The 22093-nt window shown below is 41.4% G+C and overlaps 1 protein-coding gene across 1 annotated transcript in view; it reads left to right on the top strand.

Moving 5' to 3' along the window:
- The window catches only part of stk24b (serine/threonine kinase 24b (STE20 homolog, yeast)), a 30672-nt gene extending 10841 nt beyond the window's left edge, over positions 1–19831 (top strand). Inside the window, exons 2-11 of the mRNA XM_017683533.2 lie at positions 3743–3973; positions 7844–7900; positions 8725–8833; positions 11021–11178; positions 11886–12071; positions 12584–12729; positions 15476–15593; positions 15686–15748; positions 17417–17553; positions 19538–19831. Of these exons, the coding sequence (XP_017539022.1) occupies positions 3743–3973; positions 7844–7900; positions 8725–8833; positions 11021–11178; positions 11886–12071; positions 12584–12729; positions 15476–15593; positions 15686–15748; positions 17417–17553; positions 19538–19577 (1245 nt within the window). The 3' untranslated portion in view covers positions 19578–19831. The remainder of the gene's footprint in view (positions 1–3742; positions 3974–7843; positions 7901–8724; positions 8834–11020; positions 11179–11885; positions 12072–12583; positions 12730–15475; positions 15594–15685; positions 15749–17416; positions 17554–19537) is intronic.
- Positions 19832–22093: the final 2262 nt, after the last annotated feature.

Below are 22093 nucleotides of genomic sequence, written 5' to 3'. Positions count from 1 at the left end.
TGATTTCTTAATTAATTTTTCTCCTCAATGCGTTACCACATCCACCCAATATGCGTGGTTGTCACAGTTTTGCATTATGTCACGATGTTATGGTGCATCATTACACCTGATTAGTAATGTTTTCTCTTTTGTCTTGAGCTTGTTTGTAGCTCCGAGTTCATTGTGTCTTTTAAACAGCGCGTCACAAGCATGCAGATGGTAGCCGCTTCTATGCACAGTGTGCGTGATTAGCAGCAGCTTTAGTAAACTGAGCATTCATTTTTGATTAATTTTAAATGCAAATCGCAGTCGCATTAAGGCACATCTTGCGCTCCTGTAGATGTGGTCCTCCAGTGTTTTTCATCCTGGATTTGGATGAAGAACTCCAGCGTCTTTAATTCTAATCTTTACCTGTAGCATTTGCATTATACGTTCTATTACCATGGACAATATTTTCAACACATTTCCAGAGATTAGATTGAAAACGTTGGAGAATTCTGTAAGTATAAACCCAATTTATTGTACGAAGATGCTACATTTTAAACTTTTCAGGTGTGGAACAACCCTCACTGCTCTTAGTAATGACAAAAGTGCTGCAGCTTAAAGGAATTGCTATTTACCTGTATTTGTCTTTGTTTTGTTGCTCTGGGCATCACCAGCGTCTTGTGAAACAGATATGCAGAAGATGAAGCACTGTGTGCTGGAAGTATTCACAGCTTAAGCAAATGTGTTTCCTTTCATCTGAGAACAGCGCTGTTTAGATTCTGGAGAGATAATCATTCATTGCTTTTAACTCGATTTCATGCCACCGTGGTACATCCGAAGCAGAACCCTCCTCTAACACTCCAAATATGTTTAAGTTGCAAAACACTGGTTTATCTAAGCATGCTTTGAGTGAAGTTGGTAGCCTGGTAGATTAGTTTTGGAAGGTTTGAGGTTTACTGGACCATTGGAGCTCCGTTTCACATGAGAAGATAACTTTTTCTGGTCATGTCAGCTGAAGGGAAAGTCACAGTAAAAGCTTATCAAGCGTTTTCTTTCACTGTCAACAAAGGAGCTTTGGTACTTTGGGCTATTTGAGAGAAAACAGCTCTTTGGAGTTCCTTTCTCAGAATCAAGTACTGCAGTAATCTGCATAAAGGCTGTAAAATAGATGTTGGGACTATAATATATAAAATAATATATAATTTGTTAATTGTTATTGTGATATTTCATATTTGCAAGTGTAGCAAAGTCATTTTGTTTATGTTCAATGAGCTTTCTGACCAGTATGGTGCTGGATGAGTTGCAGTGAATCAGTCATTGCAATCATCAATAAATGATTCACTTTGGTCATTTAATAAATGCCAATCTTTAGACACTTCATCAGAGGTTTATCTAGGGCTGGGCGATTTAGTATAACTACGTCTTTAAGTACTGATCATGGCCATGATATGTTCAGAAAAGCTTATTGTGATACAATATAGGGATTTATCGACACAGTTTTTTTAGACTGATTACCATAATTATTAATTTTCTTAGAGGAAAGTAGTTGTTAGTGTAGTTTATTACTTAACAAACAAATGGTTAATTGCTAGCTGATTTTAGATAACGTGCGTTGTCTAGCAGTTACATTAGTTATGTTAGATGAGCTGTGCGTTAAGTATGTTTCATAGTTTTGATCCCCGCTCCTCATCTGTCTCTTTCAACAGCAGTCTCTGGCAAAGTGCCGGCAGGAGTCACAACTAAGGCAAATCTGAGGAGCTCACGTTTTGAGTTTTACATGTTGTTTGAGTCTTCGGTTGGCTGGTTGAGTTGTAGTTGAATGTCCAGGCACGCGCTGAGATTTTAGAAATCTTATGTTTTGGTGACTCCCACTGTACATATGTACGTTTAGACTGCTGTGTGTTCGGGCAGAGCTTGAAATGTATTTACCCACGCTGTATGAAAATGCTTGGTCTGATTGACGTGCTAAGAGAAATGCTGCCTATACGGGTGGTTTTTTAATAAAGCTCTCATTCAGACTAGCAAGCTGTGCACTGTGTACTGAGCAAACACTCAGAGAAACTCAGCTTTGCTAACTTGTCACACTGTGCACTGAAAGTAACACCAGGCGACAATGTACATGGGTGGCATGGTACAGTCTCTACAGCCTGTTTGGCAAAGACATTTTAAACAAATCCACATATTAATGTTTATACTATGCAATTCTGTTATATACGGACTTTATTTATGGCAAATTTGGACGTTTTTTCCTTTGTTTTGCTAGCCTACGTGTGTCCACTTGTATTGGGGAAGTGGTTGTTTGTGAGTGTTTAAAAATGGACTAAAATCACACGGAGCACGTCTGGCCGACATGAGCCGAAACGGAATGTTTAAAGTGTCCGACTGCCATGGTGTCAGTTTTTTTGTGAGGCGATGTGCACTTGGCCTATGTCACGTGGTATTAGGGGGCATTAGATATTGATATTAGAGCAGTTCGTACTTGTATGAATACGAGTAACTGAGCACGGCATTCAGCCAACACCCGACACCAGTATCGGTATCTGCATCTCTAACAACAACGGTACATGTTGTCATATTGTCTACCCTCAATTGCAGTATGTAGTAGCATAATTATAGTCAAGTCTGGTAATTATAGTGAAGTCTAGTGGAGCCTGACTGATATGAACATTTTGGCCAGTGCTGATTTTAAAGGGCATGTAAATGTATGTTACATTTCAGTGTAATACTCCAGTAGGTTTAGTTAAACATTGCTTCACTGAAAGATATGATTTTTGTCAGTTCTCAATTCATCTAAAATATTATAGCACCAGGGAGTGGGGCTTAATTTTTGGGGATTTTTTTTTCTGTTAATTACCTCTTATTTGTTTTCATTAGAAATCACCGAACAGTGCAGGGGCGAAGGTGTCAGAAAGTAGTGATGATGATGATGATGATTATCATCTATTATTACTGCCATTCTATCAGTGATGTATTTGTCAATATCAATAAAACTGCTGATTTTCAACATTGGTTGATGATTCTGATGATGAAGATTGTTTGGCTACTGCTTCAGTTCTCTGTCTAAAATTCATCCTCTCTGTTGCTAGAGTGATAATTACCTCAGTTTGCCATGGTGACTGTTGGAAATCTCATCACAAAAAACCTGCTATGCTGCAATGTGACTTTTTCCTTATAACATTCAGTTCTACTGTCTGTGTGTTGCTTCTCTCGCCAGCTTCAGCTTTTCAGAATGTTCTTTCTGAGAAACCCTTAGGGGTCGTGGATGTCCAGGGTCATGCTGTTGACCTTTATGCTCTTCCAGATGTGCCTTCGTCCTCAAACAAACTCAAAGCTGCTCACTTGGGAGAAGCTGGGACACCAGGGTAGCTGAGAAACTAGGCTAAACGTAACTGGATATGATAGAGACTTTTACTTTTATGGTTCAGATGCGGTTTCACAGTTGATTTTATGTGATTATCATCTTTTTTTCTTTTGTTTGTTTTTTTTTATCGGTTGATTTTGTGTAAAGATTGCAAGACTGTGTCCTGAAGTGACTGCATTTGTTTTTTGTTAGGCTTTTTACTTTTTCTTTGATCTAAATAATTGCGATTATACCAGCAGACACAAATTACTGAGTTATGCTTGGAGCCTAATTTCCCAAAAGCATCAAAAGTGTCTGTATTAGTGGGGAACATAGTTCAAAAAGAGACGTTTTACAATAAGCCATGTCATTTTATACTATGATATTCTTGTGTGAAATCTGTAAAGATTTTCATCGTTTTCCTTCTCCCTGTTCCAGAATTTGAAAGCAGATCCTGAACAGTTGTTCACGAAGCTAGAGCGCATCGGCAAGGGCTCGTTCGGCGAGGTCTTCAAAGGCATCGACAATCGCACACAAAAGGTGGTGGCCATCAAGATTATTGACCTGGAGGAGGCGGAGGACGAGATCGAGGACATTCAGCAGGAGATCACTGTCTTAAGCCAGTGCGACAGTCCCTTCATCACCAAGTATTACGGATCCTACCTGAAAGTGAGCAGCAAGTGTTCATTAAAGCTTCGGTCTCTCTACGAAACAGTCATGCATTCCGCAAACAACACAGGCTTTCAGATAACGATAGAGCACGAACAGCAGTAATTTACCAGAAGATTTTACGCAGGGTAAGCTTTCCTCCTTACCTCAGATATAGACAATCTGCTAAGAAATGTCTGGTGTCTGAGGTTTACTGCTTCAGTTTGGCAGTGAAACTGCAAAGCTAACATCATAGAAATCTGTGTCACCCAGAAAGGTTTTTAACAGTTAGCTACATTGGCCTCCAGTGCAAAACTAAACAAAAAAAACTTCGGACACCAAACGTGTCTTGGCCGACCCACTATCTGCAGATTGGGGTAAGGGGGAAATTGTGTGAATCAGATTTTTGTGCAAACTATTGTTAATGCATCTAATGTAATCTTACTGCTCAAATGTAACCTGGAAAGTTCAGTGTTTTCTTCAGGCACATCTGATTCAACTCAACAAACCATTCCTGAATTAGGTGTGGGTGTGTTATAGCTGGAAAACATTAAAAGTGGTACTCCTGGACCCAGGCGGTATTTCATAAAGCTGCTGGATGAATTAAAGGTACACTCTGGCCAAAAATAAAAATTTAAGTGTAGCTATATCTGTTGCAAACATGCATTGTACACTGGTATCGCAGTAACCTCTGGAGTGATGTTTTCCAGTTTAAAGAGTAAGAAACGCCCCTTGTGATGAACTATCCTGAAGGTGGGAGGAGCGTTTGAAATGCTACAACTGCTCTTGGGTGGATTTTTGGGGGTCACTTGTCTCAGACATCCTGAACAAGTTCAGATTTGCAGGGTTGTTTTTTCTGTTTTTTTTAATGATTTTATTTGAGTGCCGAGTTAAGAGTTATACAGGGTCAGTCAAAAGTGACAGGACATCGTTTTATTTCAGTTTAGTTTTTTATTATCGACTTTTATCTCTGGGGTCATATCTGCATCAAACACTACCTTCAGCTCGGCATCGTGGAGGCTTGTGACAGCATTTCTCCAGAGATTCTCATGCGGGTTCATAATGACTGGATCCTGCGCCTTCAGCTCTGTGTTCAGCACCAGGGACGGCACACTGAACACGTCAGATCGCTGCATCACAGGCAACGTTCCCAGTTGTTGTTGCAACTTTCTGTGGTGATAACTTTTGAACCACAAGAGATGTTGCAGATCTGATTGCGGCTCGATTTCTGAGACAATTCTGGTCTTTGATCTGCTACATGGCCGCCTTCCCATTGGAAAAACTTGCCCTTGATCCAATATAGCGGCTTTTATGATGGCAGATTTTCAATATGTTCTGGACATAGCCTAAAAGTTAGGCCCCCTCACCCATTACTTGCTGGGGTCTTCAGATCTGTCATTTTCCTTTTCGTTTCTGAAATAACTGAGTCCTGTGACTTTTGACTCACCCTGTGCTATTGCTAGCTTGGTTGTGTTTATTAGCCTGTATATCAGTTGCTAGGCTGGCAGGATTGGTGATATGATCTCTTTGCATAATGCATGCTGGGTATTGTGGGGAGTGAACATGTATTAACAAATGATGAAAAAATACAAAATCATTATTTTTATTTATTATTAGTTCAGTCTAACTGAGGCTGAATGGAAGGATGCTACGCTACAGAATACTGCACAACACAGCAAAAGCAGTCGTATGCAGACGTTTGGACAGCCCTGGTCAAATGACATGTTCTGTTGATTTTCTAAGTGAAAAGAAGTTGACACTTTCTCGAACGGTAACACACTTGTGCGCATTTTAATGCAGAATTGCTGTTTATTTGAAAGGAATGTACGATGCACGTTTCATTTTCTTGTTTGTTTTATTTCTTCCAACATGTTAAAAGAAGCAAATAGAAATTCCGTGCGAACATATTTAAGTTTGTTAAATGTAGAGGATTTGTTGGCTTATTTACACTTAGGAAATCAGTAACATTCATAATTTTACTGGGCTTATTCAAACTTTTGCATACAACAGTAACACATTAATCTCAGCTTTCCTCCCACAGGCTTGACTTTAGGTTCTTTGAGACTGTGAAAATCCTGCTTTGTGAAAATCCTGTGACCATTTGGCAGTTTCTGTTCTGAACTTCAGGACCCTCTTGGGAGAGTTTGGTGGCAGCTAGGCCATCACCACCCCTCCTAATACGTGACGAAGTGCAGTGCTCTCTACACTACGCAGACTCCCTTTTATGGAAACCTGCTGCTGCAGTCTCCTGCAGTGAGGATTTAGAAATAGCCCATGTGCTGGATTTAAGCTACTCTAGTCAGCGTTCACTTCTAAAGTCATTAAAGAATAGAAAGGGAGAACACACCAGATCAGACCCACGCAGCGAGGCTATCAAAGCCTCTTTTGTGGTCTAAGCGAGTTGTCAAACACGACATTTAATATATCCTTCTTAAACGTTCGGCAGGGCCATGCTTGAAGTCAGACTTAACAAAGCAATATCTTCACCTAACTCCTCGACCGCGGCCAACACTGGGTCTACGAGCTTTTTGATGTGTAATTTGTGGTTATAATTTACGAAGCGAACTCACCCAAGCGTTAGGATGGGGAGCAAAGAAGTGTGGGCGTGCGTCTTGTGATCAAAGACTACTTTTTATCCCACCATGTAGCCGGCGTATTAAATCAGCCACGGAGATTTTAAAGTTTAAAGGTTCTTTTTTGCGCTTGTTAGGATGTTCGTTCGCTTCAGGGCGAGTTATCTAAGGCTGGTTTAGGGAAACGAGGAGCGCCCCAGGCATCACCCACTTTCAGCTCAGCGGTTGTGCCTCTGTTACTGCTCATATAGGAGATGGGGCAGAAAACGTGCTGGTGGTAAAGCTGCAGCTAGTGGTTATTTCTGTAGTCGATTTAACTGTTCGGTTACCAAATTGTTACACACATTTTGCAGTGGTTCCGCTCCTTTGCTTCCAGCTTCGTTTGAAATTCCAAGAGACAAACCCAGCGTTCCAATTCCGGAAAAAGAAAAGCACTTCCCGACTTTCCCTGCATTTCCCCCATGGAGGAATCCCTACAGCATTTTGAATGGCTTTCTGATTCTCAAAAGAGCCCAATTGATTGATTTGACTTGAAGGATACAAAACTATACTTCAGGCATGGCCATATCAGGCTTTTAATTAATTAATTATTTTTCATCATAGCTGGTGACGCTCCTCCATACGAGCAGTTTATTTTCCACTAACATCAACCATCTGTGATAGTTATTGTTGTCTTTGCACGCTGACTACAAACTAAAACCACACTTAAAATTAATGTTCACTTAACTTTTATCTTATTCCCTGATGTTGGAGGGCTAGTGTGCTAGATATCTACGCATAGCTTAACTTCTTTTAGTTTTCTGCCGGCAGCAGAAGTTTAGTTTTAGTTGGCAGCTTAGGTGCTATAGCAAATGAGAAGAAAACTAAAAGGTAAAATAAAATCTCAGGGTCTCTTCCTCTGGTGGATTTCTCTAAATGAACCACCGACACCATGAGATTGTAAGACAGTGAAGCAGCTGAAACTCTGAGTTCTGAGAGACGAATCTAAGAGAGGAAGTTCAAGTATTTCAGGCACATAATGTGCTGCTTCTCATACACTCATGGTTAGCCACCAAACAAAAATACATATTATATTTCAAGTCTCATAATGTGCGCATTCTCACTCTCTCGTTTACACCCTTGTGTGTGCTGGGATATAACCTCATTTTTTTGCTTTTTTCCCCCAACCCTCATATCAACCGCTAATCCCAAATTAAACAGGGATTAGGATTAGACGTACACACTTTGAGCATCAGGGGACGTTGTTTGTTGTTTGTAAGAATGTTGATGGGTTTTTTGCTCCTCTGATGCCCTGCTTCTCCCCTCTTCCTGGGTTCAGGGCACAAAGCTATGGATCATTATGGAGTATCTGGGTGGAGGATCTGCTCTGGATTTGGTGAGTAATAATCTGTTTTTAAGATTAGTGTCAGAGGGTAGAAAGCATTTTAATGGATGTTTTGCCTTGAAATGGGCTGCATTTCTTAACCCCTTGGAACCTGTCTATAAAACCCAAAGCATGCACTAAATAAACTTATAACCTTTCTGTGTATTACTTTAGATGCTTACTGGAGATGTCAGTCTATTTCCTGACTAAAGTTTCTATTTGCAGTTCTTTTTGAAAGCTTTATACTGGAATTATAATAAGTTTAAATCGGTTGTAATCAAGCCCATCACAATTATAAACATAAATCACCTGAACACTGACTGACTACAGCCATTGTACTCAATCATATATTTATGTCACAACAAACAGAATATGAACTGGGTGCATTAACTTCAAATAAAATGTATATATTAAGACATCATGGGTCTGAACAAAAGAAGTTCTAACAGCTGACTGGTGCTGTTTATTCTGCACTATATGTAGTCCTGGGTTAATATGATGCTGTTGGGTGTTGCATCGAGGTATCTGAAGATCGACCTTTCATTTCAACATATGTCATTTTTATTGAGGAATGACAATGAAGACCACTTGACTTTGCTTAACACTGTTATGGGTCAGCATTGAGTAATGATTCTTTATTTGAGACTGAGCTTTAGCTTTGTCTGTTGTCACCTGGGAGTTACTGGGTAGCAACAGCTAGGAAACAATTTTCGCATTAAAGTGCTTCACTAGTTGCATGCAATGAACAAAAAAGCACCTTTAAATTGTTTAACGCTGTGTGTGTCTATCCTTGCCTCTTCGGCCGAATCCTTGACCTCGGCACTGCTTTCTTTCAGATGGAGCCTGGTGCTCTGGATGAGACGCAGATCGCCACTATCCTCCGGGAGATCCTGAAGGGCCTGGAATACCTGCACTCTGAGAAGAAAATCCACAGAGACATCAAAGGTACAACTTTCCCATCTTCTACAGTAGTCTCCCTGCCTGCAGAGAAAGGCACAGTCAGTTACAGGCAGCGTGTAGCAATGCCAGAGACCACTGAGCTTAAATATGAGCGAAGGACTGAAGCCCCTGGTATCATATATGTTGATGACTAAGCAGCTTCTTCTTCAGTCAGCAAGGGCACAAACTATTCTTATATAAGCTCGTCAGGGGAAAAAAATTTGTCACCTGTGACTAAAACATACCTAATAGCATTTGATACCTCCACGAGTAACAACTGTGATTCGGACTGGACTGGACAAGTTTCTGGATGTAACCGACATCATTGTTCAGCCACACTTGCATCAAAGAATTGCGCAGGTCAGTCAAGTTTTGTGGATGCCCTCCCTGGCATCTTACTTGTTGTTCTACTTAGTCCCACAGATTTTCAAGAGGATTTAAATATGGCAATTTTGCAGGCCAGTCCAGTGTGCATGCTCCTGATGTTCATCATGCCAAGCATGCCCTGTGAATGCAGAATTGTTATCTTGGAATGCAGGGATAGGAATGTTATGTTCCCCAGTAAGATGATGAGCAAAATGCTGTGTTTTTTCAGAAATTGGTTGTGAAAGACCTGTGTTGACAGGTGACTTAAGTGAAAGTGGAAGTGATTTTTATTCATAAGTCATCAGTTTCATCTTTCGGTCATAATGCTGATGCGAATTTCCTGTAGACTGGGATTTCTGCCGATTTTCTGTTAGACCCGTATGACCATACACTTTGATACAGCTGTCAGTTCATTTACTTCCTTTACACTCTGGCTTTTCGCACTCCCAAATGCAACCACTCCTTTTTGCCAATCATTAACGTCTGCTTTGCAACCCATTTTCCACACATTGAATGAATCATTCACTGCATTGTACCACTTCTTCTCAATCTATGAATCCCGTTGCACACCCTGCTGGTATTTATAGCCCGATCATCCTTATGTGACGGCTTATGCAGGAGCCAGTTACTACCACCTTAAACATGTAAGGTGACTAATATTTTTGTCTGAGGTGCTAAATTGTCAGTATCCAAGTTTCCATCCAGCTGTTAAATTAAGTTCAAAGGAACTGAAAGATTGCAAGAAAACAAATTGGTCTGAATTTCCATTCGGTATGTCACATTCATGAACACTTCTGAGGAATGTGATCCACTGAGAAATCTTCAGTAATGGGCAACATCTCAAGAAGAAGCCAAGGTGACTTAGAATGTCAGTGCAGAAAGTCATCCGAGTCCATCTCCAACTACGCAGAGAGAGATGTTGTAGGGTTGCAGTGCATAAACCCCTCATTACAAAGGCACAAATGCACATTTGAGAGTTGAGTGGTGTAAAGACCATGATGTAGAAAAAGATGTAGTCAGATGTAGTCCACAGATGGGAAAGTATATGTGTGGTGTACATTAGCCCTACAGTGGGGATGTCTGGAGGTTTTGTTATGCTGTGGGGGCAATTTTGCTGGCATGGTTTGGGTCCACTTGTTCTCTTAGATTGAAGGGTCACTGCAAATCAAGACAAAGTCATTCTGACTGATCACCTTTATTCTGTGATGATAAATTTTTGTCTTCATGGTACTGGTCTTTTTCAGGACAAGAGTGCCTCCATCCACAGGGTACAAGATGACGCACTATGGTTTGATGAGCATTAAAATGTTTTAAAATGTATACTATGGCCTTTTAACCCGGTTAAAAACCTTTTAGAGGTTTTTGACTGATGTGTTACACAGTGTACTCTGCTGCCGTCAACAAAACCCTAGTTGTGGGAATATCCTTTGGAACAATGGTGTTCAATCCCTTCAATGCGGTTCCAAGAAACTGAAGACTAAAAAATCAATTCAGCAACTTTACAGTTTACATCCTCAACTTTTAATGTAAAGACATTTTATTCCAGGTAATATCAGGCCATTTCTGTTGGGCCATTCCTCATGAAATTTTCACACAGTGAATAGATGTTTTCAGAGTATGTAAAAACAACAGAGGTGGAAATACAAGGATTTGTTTAATATTACAGACATTGGTGTTATGTGCTGTTTATTAGTTAAATACAAGTTTAAATGCTTAATCCCAGAGGTGGTCATACAGAGCTTTTCCTTGTTGTTGAATTACAAAACCTCAGGATTTGATATCGTAATGTTCTTATGTACCTCTTCACTCTGTGTGTTTGTTGTCCAGCGGCCAATGTGCTGCTGTCTGAGCAGGGTGAGGTCAAACTTGCCGACTTCGGCGTGGCTGGCCAGCTGACGGACACGCAAATCAAGCGCAACACATTCGTGGGCACGCCGTTCTGGATGGCACCTGAGGTCATCAAACAGTCAGCCTACGATTCAAAGGTTAGTGTGGTTTGACACAGCTGAGAGTAGTCACTAAGAAATGTAACTCAGTATTATCTCCCAGTATTATCACTATTATTTTCTGTAGTCTCCTGACTTTCAGTGAACACTTTTATGCTACATTTCCAGACATGGATTAAGTTTAGTCAAGTCTAGTCTAGCCTTTGTATTTGGGAAGATCCTTTTACTGTAGATGTCCTTTTTTTTTTTTTTACTTAAAAGGCATTGACTTGTGTTTCATTGTATAAGAAGAATATACACAGAACAGGTATTTTCTTACCTTATACTTTGAGTATTTTCTGCAACACACAGCTTCATCTTCATCAAGGTTTCTTTCTTGCTGTAAAGAGAAGATTTTGCCCAAGTAATTATTTTAGATTAATTTCCAAACTATTGTTAAAGGCGCAGATTGAAACAACTGAAAGGTCTGAGTACTGACATCCCAGTAAGGGGGAAAATGCTTAGTTTGGTTCTATTCCTCCAAATGATACTTTTGTCAGTTGATTCTTCAGTTTTGCAGTTTTTCCAAAAAATCCCTAAAAATAGATTGTCAGGCAGTGAATGAATTCTAAGTATTGAGTTTTTTGTGCACTATGTGAGTCACGTTTTGAAGCTCATGAATATTACTTGCAGCACATGATCCTGGACTGTATGTGTTCTTCTCATCTGTGTTCTCTCTCTTTATTCCTCTCTGCTGTGGCCTGTAGGCTGATATCTGGTCTTTAGGCATCACAGCGATTGAGCTGGCCAAAGGGGAGCCCCCCCACTCAGACCTGCACCCCATGAAGGTGCTTTTCCTCATTCCAAAGAACAACCCACCCACGCTGGAGGGCAACTACAGCAAACCACTCAAAGAGTTTGTGGACGCCTGCTTGAACAAGGAGCCCAGTTTTGTAAGTGTCCTCTATGGGGAGTGGAGTGATTCCAGTGATGCATCAAAGTGAAAATTCTTGGTTAAGACTGACATTCAGGATACATTTGGGCAAAACCCATTGATGTGCTAACGGGGGCTTGCTTTTCTGCTTCTGTTTTGCTGTATTCTTTTGCCCAAGCGGTTCGTCATTTAGTCACATTTGAAACAATAGTTTCTGCATCCATCTCCAAAAATTGTAAAATTACAACAAAAGTTACTGATGTTGCCTATTTGGACAAGACTAAAATCACTGAGAATACCTTACGTTCACAGAGCAGGTATTATTTGGGTGGTGGATCATTCTCACCACTATAGTAACACTGACATGGTGGTCACATCAGTGTCACAACAGTGCAGAGGATGTTCAATCACCCAGATAATATCTGCTCATTGGGGGGTCTTGACCATTGAAGAACAGGATGAAGGACGTATGCAGAGACACAGTGGATTACAGTCTGTTACAGCCTCTGTCTCTTTTTCTCTCTCGCTCAGAGACCCACAGCCAAAGAGTTGCTGAAGCACAAGCTGATCGTGCGCCATGCTAAGAAGACATCCTACCTGACCGAGCTCATAGACAGATACAAGCAGTGGAAGACTGAGCAGTCCCGAGAAGAATCCAGCTCAGACGAGTCTGACTCGTATGTCTCTCTCAAAATGTTAATGAGACAATTATGTGAAAAGATGAAATTTCTTTGCTTTTTTATAAAGTTTCAAAACTTACCATTCACTCTGCTGGCTTTTCAGTCCATATGTGGAAACTAAGCTGCAAAAACAGCTGTTTTTAATTATTCATGTTTGTGATGTTGCAACTATGGGCACATTTACATGTGACTGCCTGTTCAGCCTACAGCTGCTTAGCCTGCCCGAACCACCTCAGCTGGCTCCTCTCAATGCTGAGGAGTAGCGTCTCTACTCTGAGCTCCTCCCGGATGACCGAGCTCCTCACCCTATCAAATAGACTGTAGCCCACCACCCTGCGAAGGAAGCTCATTTCCAGCGCTTGTATTCGCAATCTCGTTCTTTCTGTCAATAACCACAGCTCATGACCATAGGTGAGGGTCAGGATGTAGACCGACCGGTAAACAGAGCTTCGTCTTATGGCTCAGCTCCCTCTTCACCACTACAGTGCGGTACAGTGACCGCATTACTGCTGCCGTCTGTCCAAGCCTATGGCCGATCTCACAATCCCTCTTCCCATCACTTGTGAACAAGACCCCCAGGTACTTCTCCACCTGGAGCAAGCCATTTCCCCTTACCTGGAGTGGGCATGCCATCCTTTTCTGGGCTAAGACAAAGGACTCAGACTTGGAGGTGCTGATCTGCATACCAGTCGCTTCACACTCCGCTGCAAACTGCTCCAGTGAGCGCTGGAGGCATCCATGTGATCCAGCCAAAGAGCGCCATCATCTGCAAATAGCAGAGACGCCACCCTCCAGCCTCCACACACAATGCCCTCCTGACCTCGGCTACGCCCTGACACTCTGTACATGAATATCACGAACAGCAGTGGAGACAGGGCACAGCCCTGGCGGAGCCCAACGCTAACATTGAAAGAGTCTGACTTAATGACAAATATACGAGCACAGCTCTCACTCCGGGAGTACAGAGATTGAATGGCCTGGAGTAGTAGCCCCAGCACCCCATACTCCCGGAGGACCTCCCACAAGATATCTTGGGGAACATGGTCATAAGCCTTCTCCAAATCCACAAAACACATGTAGACTGGGTTGGCAAACTCCCATGTCCCCTCAACAGTCCGTGAGAGGGTGAAAAGCTGGTCCATTGTTCCACGGCATCTGCGTTGTTCCACCTCAATCTAAGGTTCAGTTGTCAGTCGAAGTCTCCTTTCCAGCACCTTGGCATAGACTTTCCCTTGGAGATTGAGCAGTGTGATACCCCGATAGTTGGCGCACACACTTTTTTAAAAATAGGGAACACCACCCCAGGTCTGCCAGTCCAAGGGTACTGTTCCCAAGGTCCATGCAATATTGCAGAGGCGTGTTAGCCACAACAGTCCCATAATATCCAGAGCCTTAAGCATCTCTGGATGAATCTCATCCACCCCCAGTGCTTTGCCACTGAGGCGCTTGCCAAGTACCTCAGTGACCTCCACCAGGGAAATGGAGCTTAACATGTCAGAAGCCTCTGGCCCTGACTCCCACAAGGGAGGCATGTCTCCTGGATTAAGGAGTTCCTCAAAGTGCTCCTATTACCGACCGACAATATCCTCATTTGAACTCAAGAGTTTCTCTACCCCTGCCGAATACAGCTTGGGCGCAGCCACCCCGACCACTTTTGAGTCACATTTGTCCAGAACCTCCTTAAGGCTGACTAAAAGTTTTTTCCATGGCTTCACCAAACTCCTCCCATGCCCTGGATTTTGCTTCTGCCACCGTTGCAGCTGCCACCTTTTTTGTCTGTCGGTACCCATCTTCTGAGTCGGGAGTCATGAGAAAAGCTCTTCTGGAGGTGGGAGTTGAAATCATTCCAAACAGGGGCCTCTGACAGTCATTCCCAGCACACCTTCACTATTCACTGGGCCTTACCATCAGTCTTCCCTGCCATCTGATGGAACTCATTACCACATGATGATCAGTTGACAGCTCAGCACCTCTCTTCACCCGAGTGTCCGAAACATATGGTCTTGTGTCAGATAAATCAACAGCAAAGTCGATCATTGACATTTGACCCAAGGAGATCTGGTACCATCTGTACACTTATGAACATCATTGTCTTCTAACTTGGTGTTCATTATGGACAATCTATGCCTGGCACAGAAGTCCAATAACAATTCACCATTCGGATTTAGATCAGGCAGGCTGTTCTTCCCAGTCACATCTCTCCAGGTCTCCCAATCATTGCCAACGTGAGCATTGAAGTCTCCCAGTAAGACTGTGGAGTCTGTAAGCAGGACCCTTTCCAGAACCCCGCCCACATAAGCACACACAACAGCCAGAGTTTTCCTCTCTCCGATTTTAATTTGTGAGCTAGGAAAAATCCTATCTTGTCTGTCTCCTGAAATTCAGCCAGAAAATTATGGCTTATCTCTCCATCCTTAAAACTCAGCCGGAAAATTCCAACTTCTTGCTCCACTTAAAATATAGTATACATTTTTGGGCTTACGCCTACTCATTCTTACTTAGCACCTCTTCTTCAGCGGCTCTTTTTGAGGATCCACAGAGATGCCCTAGAGCTTTCCATGAAATAAAGATGGTGGTCTTTGGAATCAGATTCTGTTAGAAATGCAACCCATGAAAGGATGTGTATCTCTCTCTCTCTCTCTCTCTCTCTCTCTCTCTCTCTCTCTCTCTCTCTCTCTCTCTCTCTCTGTCTCTCTCGCGCTCTCTCTCGCGCTCTCTCTCTCGCTCTCTCTCTCTCTCTCAGGGAGCCGGACGGTCAGGCTTCTGGGGGGAACGATTTTGGCAATGACGAATGGATTTTCACCATTCGTGAGAAAGACCCCAAAAAGCTACAAAACGGAGCCAGTCTTGCAGGAGAGCAGGTACAAAATAAAGCAACAGATTATATTTCACAGTTATTTTCAATAGTCCTTATGATTTTACGTTGAATTTGTCTGTCCTCCTCTTTGTACAGGACACTCCTAAGAGGCCATTGTCGCAGAGCCTGTCCACTATCATCACTCCTGTCTTAACGGAGGTATGGCATAAATGTAAAAGTGATCTTATTAGAGTTGTATTCTCAACTTTAGGACTCTAGGGCTTTTTTAGTAGGGCTGGGCAGTATGGTAAAATTCATCATGATAGAACAGTATGCATCATGATAATTTTATTTTCTGTGGATTGGTAAATAAGAACAAAGGAAATACACCACTAGTAGTGCAACATTTTAAATAAATATTTAATACATATTTACATATTCAGTTTGATGGAGAATGTGTTGTATATGGTTCTGTATAGCACCAAAATGGGTTCTGCTCTTGTTCTGGTGTCAAGCTTGTAATAATAAAATAACCTTTTTGTGTTCTGTAGGATTATATCCGACACATTCTCATTTAAGATTGTACGTTTGTGGTTGGTTAGTGTAGTGGTTAACACCTCTGCCATCTACGCTGTAGACTGGGGTTCAAGCCCCACCTGGGTAACCACTCTACACTACACCAATAAGAGTCCTTGGGCAAGACTCCCAACACCACCTTCGCCTACCTGTGTAAACTGATCAAACTGTAAGTCGCTCTGGATAAGAGCGTCTGAGAAATGCCATAAATTTTAATGTAAATATACATTGTCAAAAATGTTTTCTTGAGTTTTAAGAGGGGTAGTCGACCGAGTGTTTGTGATATACCTGCCGATGAGTTGGACCAATCGGAGGCAACCAAACCTCCATGTGTTGTGGCATCACAACCACGACTTACTGGCAGTTTGGCCAATCAGGGGTCAAGCCAGAAACGGTGGATATTCTTGTTTTTATTCCAAAAAAAATCAGGACTGAATGTCAGTTTATAAAAAATATTCACAAGTAGATATTTTCATTGTATCATTTAGCCCTAATTGCCCACCTATCCTCATTCGTTTTGTAGGCAAAGTATGCTTAGCAAGAAGTTTGAGTTTTTCCATATTTTGTCCACTTTAATAGATAACAGCATGTTATACAGTTCAAAGTCTGTTTGAGATATTCAACATTTCAGCATGGATTGAGGAAAGAATGTAGGAATGTTGGCATGCAGTTTTCACAAAGCTAATTAGTGCACATACACTTCTACATTAGCCGTGTAGCTCCAGTGCAAAACTAAACACCAAACACACCAGGGAAAAATGGTCTAAATTAGACACATTCACTGAACCTTTTCTTTAATAACCACACTGTGCCGCCACATTCTGAAGACATAAATCACCCCCCCAGCTGCTGATTCAACTTTGGTAGGGGATTTTTTTAAAGGAGCGTAGAGAAGCTTTAGGCTCCCTGACTAATCAGTGTAGAGGAATGAAGGGTCTGAGGAGGAGAGTTGCAACAGGATCTGGGCCAAAGCAGTGGCTGCACTAATCCATTCCCCACTCTGTACTGCTGTCCCCCAAGCATGCAGTACTCTGCCTCGTCTGACTGTTGTGGAACCTAAAGTATCTTGCCATTGACCCCCAAGTCTCAAGGAAAAAGCACAGAGAGACAGAAAAAGACGAAAATTGTAAGATACCTGCTCGAGAAATACAGCGCATTGTTCTGACAGACATGTGCTCACATACTTACAGTCCTTGCAGAAGTCTGTTCACTGTAGAGGAAATGTTGACAGCTTTTGCATACAACTGTAGAGAGATGCTTGGGATACCTTGTGCTCTGAAGTGTGCTAAACCTGTCTGTGTGTATTTGCAGCTGAAGGAGAGGGGTGGTGACGCCGGCGTGAAGCCTGATGTGTTGGATGAGTTGGGAGAGGCTATTTTCCTCGCTGAGGAGGCATATCCAGGGATCTCTGACGTCATGGTGACTCAGCTCATACAGAGACTCCAACGGTAAATCTACCATTCCCTGTTATTATGGGACCCATACACAAATTAAGAAGTGAGCTGTAGTGAGGTCAGTCTGGCCAGAAAACTACAGTGGCTGGTCGCGCGAGCTGCACTCAAGTACAAACTTGTGCAAGATGTGATGTAATTGTTTAAGTTCAGGTATTCAACTTTACTAAATCAAAGCAGTTTTTAACTTTGAGTTTAGTAGTTACTTAATATTTATACCTCCCCTTGGCAGGTATTAGTGTTGGGGAAACCAGCGGAAACACAAAGAACAAAAACATGATATTTTGATTAAACTTAAAACACTAAATGCAGAAATTTACCCAACAACTCCAGATCAGTGGGAGACTAACATGTAAGCTGAGGTTGCTGTTCTGTCACTAAGCCAGAAACTTTAACAAAAATTTTTAAAAGCTGCATATTTGTTTGTCACAAGGAAATGTTAAAGAATAAACGGACAGTGACTGAAATGTTCAGTCATGCATAGTTTGCGTCCTTATAAGAAGTTTTTAAGTTATAAGTTTTTTTTCCATGGGAAAAGTCGAGCTGCTGGCATATATCCATGGTAGTCTGTTTACTGCTGTGCACACATAAGTCGTTAATAGTTAACATGGGACTTAAGAATTTTTGGTGCAGCCAAATTTCCTAAAATGAGATGGTCTGAAACTATTTAGTGTTAAATAAGTTAAGATTTCAAAACACAAGCTTAAGTCCAAATTTGTGTGAAAATGGTGAAACCCAGCCCAGGCGCATTAAGATCCAGTCAGTTTTCTGATGCACGTTTAAATAAATAATACAACTGTTGATCAGTAATTTTCATCATTTTTATTTAAGCATGTGTACATTTATACAATGTTAAACACAAATGTATATGAAGTTATCTGTCAAAACTAATGGAAAAATGTCTTTACTGTGACATTTCTCTACCGTAACTGTTCAGAGCGTTTCCACAAATTCAGTTTGGATTTTCTGTAGCTCATTGTTTGTATTATAAACTTGTAAAAGGTTAAAAACATTTAAAAGATACTTAAATTAATTTTTGTTGAGGTCCATCCAAACGTACAGTTGCAAAATTATTACAACAGCCATACAATTCTGTCCGTAAGTTTACATACCTTGTCAGAATGTGTACAATTATTTAAATAAGTCATGAGAGATCAAACCAAATGCATTGCTTTTGTTTTAATGAATTTCAGATTTGACTATAAGGCATCAGAGAGTAGCACAATCATTAAACAGAACATAACAATAAAGAAAATGGTTCAGGGATGTTGAGGTCAGGACATTGTGTGGCCACTCAAGAACCTTCCTTTTTTCTGCTGTAGCCAGTGAAGGGGTCGACTTGGCCTTGTGTTTTTTGATCATTGTCATGTTGAAAAGTCCAAGTGCATCTCATGAGCAGCTTAAGCACATATTAACATAAAATTACTGTATATTTGCTGGGGGGCTGTGGAAAACTGTGGCACACGTTTGTTTCCCTAAAATGCTAAAAACTACACTGAAATGTGCAGGAAAAGGGCATTTTTAAGTGTTTCCTTGTGTTTTGTATAGGTCATATTCAAACAGTTGCATATAGCTAATAGTATTTTGCATCCTGGGCCCTATTAAGGCTCATTCAGGTTGCTGTTTTTTTTTTTGGCTCACTAGAAGTCTAGCCAACACTGCTAACTGTCCGGCTGGTTAGTGCTGTCATGAGGGAAATGCTGGACTGCTTCACTTTCCTCGTCTAGCAAGTAAAAGATGCATCTGCTGAAGCACTTGTTCACAGTTAAAGCCTTATTATGAACTGAGGAACATAATAGCAAAATCATTTTACCAAAAATGCCTCTAACGGGCATGATCAATATCAAAAAATGCTTAACTTTGATAAGAACTGTTATCATTTTGTGCTCAGGACTGTTGAACTCTTTTAAAGATCTTAATTGGCGTAGATGCCATGAGACATTGAGTGATTACCTAAATAGAAATGCTTTTCTCCCCAAAGGTTCTCTAGGTCAGTGAGCTCTTCCTCTTCCCATCCGTGATTGGTCCACTGGATATGTCTATCACACTGCAGCCCCTCCCCCCAGGCATCAGCTCAGCGAATCCCAACACCAGCAGCCTCTGTGACGTCTCCCCTGGAGGACCACCTCGTCCTTCAATCGCTTCAACAGAAGTTCTCAAGCTCCTCTCAAGCTTCCTCTGTTTTTCCTTTCTTTTTTTTTTTTTAAAACAAACGAGAGAGAGAGAGAGAGAGAGAGAAAGAGAGAGAGAGAAAGAGAGAGAGAGAAAGAACGAGAGAAAGAACGAGAGAAAGAACGAGAGAAAGAACGAGAGAAAGAGAACGAGAGAACGAGAGAGAGAGAACGAGAGAGAGAGAGAGAGAGAGAACGAGAACAGATGTAAAAGTGTGTGTGTGTGTGTGTGTGTGTGTTAGACTGCATAGCAAGCTGACTAAAGAGCAGCTGTAGCTCATTTAGCAGAGAACAGTGTGTGGCAGAGGATTAGCGCGCTTGCCAAGCGAGCAGCCCATAACTTCTGGAAGCTTCTGCAGGTGCCATGACATCACTGAGCAGAAGCCACTGCTGCAACCCTAATCAGCACCCATAAAGAAGTAGCGTGCATGGCTCTGAACAAACAGCATGAATGCATGTGTGTGGATGGGCGGCTGCGTATTTGTATCTGAGCCTCGCGCAAAAGGAGATTGCAGTTGTCTTGCTGAAATCTCAGGTAACGTGCAGTGAGTGGACATAGGTGTCCAGGAAGACGGAGAGCGCTCGGTTTGGATTTATGTACAAACATGTATATAGTCTCAGTTTTACACACCTTTGGATTATGGATTTTTGCAAATGAATCACTGTGTACAGATGGCCACGAGCTTCTGTAGATATTGTTAGTTTAAGAAAAGAAAAAACAAAACAAACAAAAAAAAAAAAAAACAGTGAGAAGGTAAATATTTAAAAACCAAGCCTCTCAAATGGCCATTACTGATATTGCCTTGCCTTTTTATCAAATGTACATTTTGGAGGTGCTCTGTTAATTTTAATATGAAATTAAAGGGTTTTACTCATAAATAATGCTCTTTCCTGCTGAAGTTGACCTCCTGTATTTCTTTTATTCTTCATCACACTACAATGCAGCAACTATTGGTCCTAGGCTCAGTCCCGTATCATCTTATTACCCTTACCCCTTGCTGTCGAGTGTCACCCTTGGAACTGATTTAAAGGGGGTAGTGGTTGAAATCTTGCCCTATGAAATGGGACCCTCAAAAAAAAAAAAAATCAGCTCATCACTGCTGGGCTTTAGTGACGTTAAGGGCATCATATGCCTTCAAAGAGGCGGTGTAAGACAATTATTTATCACCCAACGCTAATTCTTTAGTGATATGAAGCTAAAGTCAGATATTCACCAGATTCTCTAATTTTACGTTCCACCTTAAATGGTGCAGCAGTTACATTCTGGCACTATTTAAGGTGGAACGAGAAAGTTACCGAGACATTAACATGCTATTAGTGATTTTTTTTTTTTATGCTTGTTATGAAGAAAAGAACCATAATATGTTAAAACGACATTAAGATAATTATTATTGTAATTATTTAACATCTGTGGGTTTGTTTGGTCACTTGCACAGCTGTCTTGCCGTTTTTTCTTTACTCATAACACTGGAGTCTCTGATAAACCTCCATTTGGAGGGCCATCTAGCCCTAACGCTTTGCCCTACCCCACTATCTCAACAAAAATTGGGACCCCCTACCTCTAGACGTGAACGTGCACAACAGAGGGCTAAAGGCTAAGTGGTAGGGGCGAGGGGTGAGATGGGACTGGGCCCAAATCCAGATTCCAGATTCAGTGAGCCAACCCCTCTCTCAAAGAGAAAAGGTGTCAAAATTAGGTTTAACTTTAGGCGTCCACTGTGTCTTACTTGCTGATAATGATTGACTAGAAGTTGATTATCTCTGACTTCTGTGGACCCGAGAACAGCACCACCAAAAGAATTGAATTAGCTAAGACGGGGCTGGTTTAACCCTTGTGTGGTGTTGCTGTGCTTGTTACTCAGTGGTCTGGTGGTCCCACTGCATTGTTGTTTTAAATCAAAACAGTCATAATTTATGTAAAAATACCAGATGTTTAAAATATCACGTGTCCAATGTAGGGTTCTCCTTTAGCAGTCGTAGCCAGTCAGCAGCCTGTCCATGTTGCATATTTTTTTCTTATGGTAAACATTAAAACTGGACACCACACAAGAGATAAATTTAGCCTGTGTAGATTCACCCAGTCTATCTAATTTCATTTCATATGTGGAGATTTTAGACAAAGTAAAACTGTCCCAAGATTTGTGATCCTTGTGGGCAATTTTTTAAGCCCAACCTTCCCAAAATCTGTAGTGGTGCTGTTTGATTCCAGAAATGTTGCAGTCTATTCCAATTCTAAGTGACTGGAAATGATGGAGTCAATTTCAAGAGTCGAGTACACACAATAATCCTGATTCCAAAAGTCAATATTTAGACTACTTAAAGAAATTTTCTATTTATACTATTTAACCTTAAAGAAAATTGGTCAA

This window comes from Pygocentrus nattereri, chromosome 30, assembly GCF_015220715.1.
Source record: "Pygocentrus nattereri isolate fPygNat1 chromosome 30, fPygNat1.pri, whole genome shotgun sequence".
Taxonomy (NCBI): domain Eukaryota; kingdom Metazoa; phylum Chordata; class Actinopteri; order Characiformes; family Serrasalmidae; genus Pygocentrus; species Pygocentrus nattereri.
Note: the sequence above shows the minus strand (reverse complement) of the source record. Positions and strands in the feature narration are given on the sequence as shown.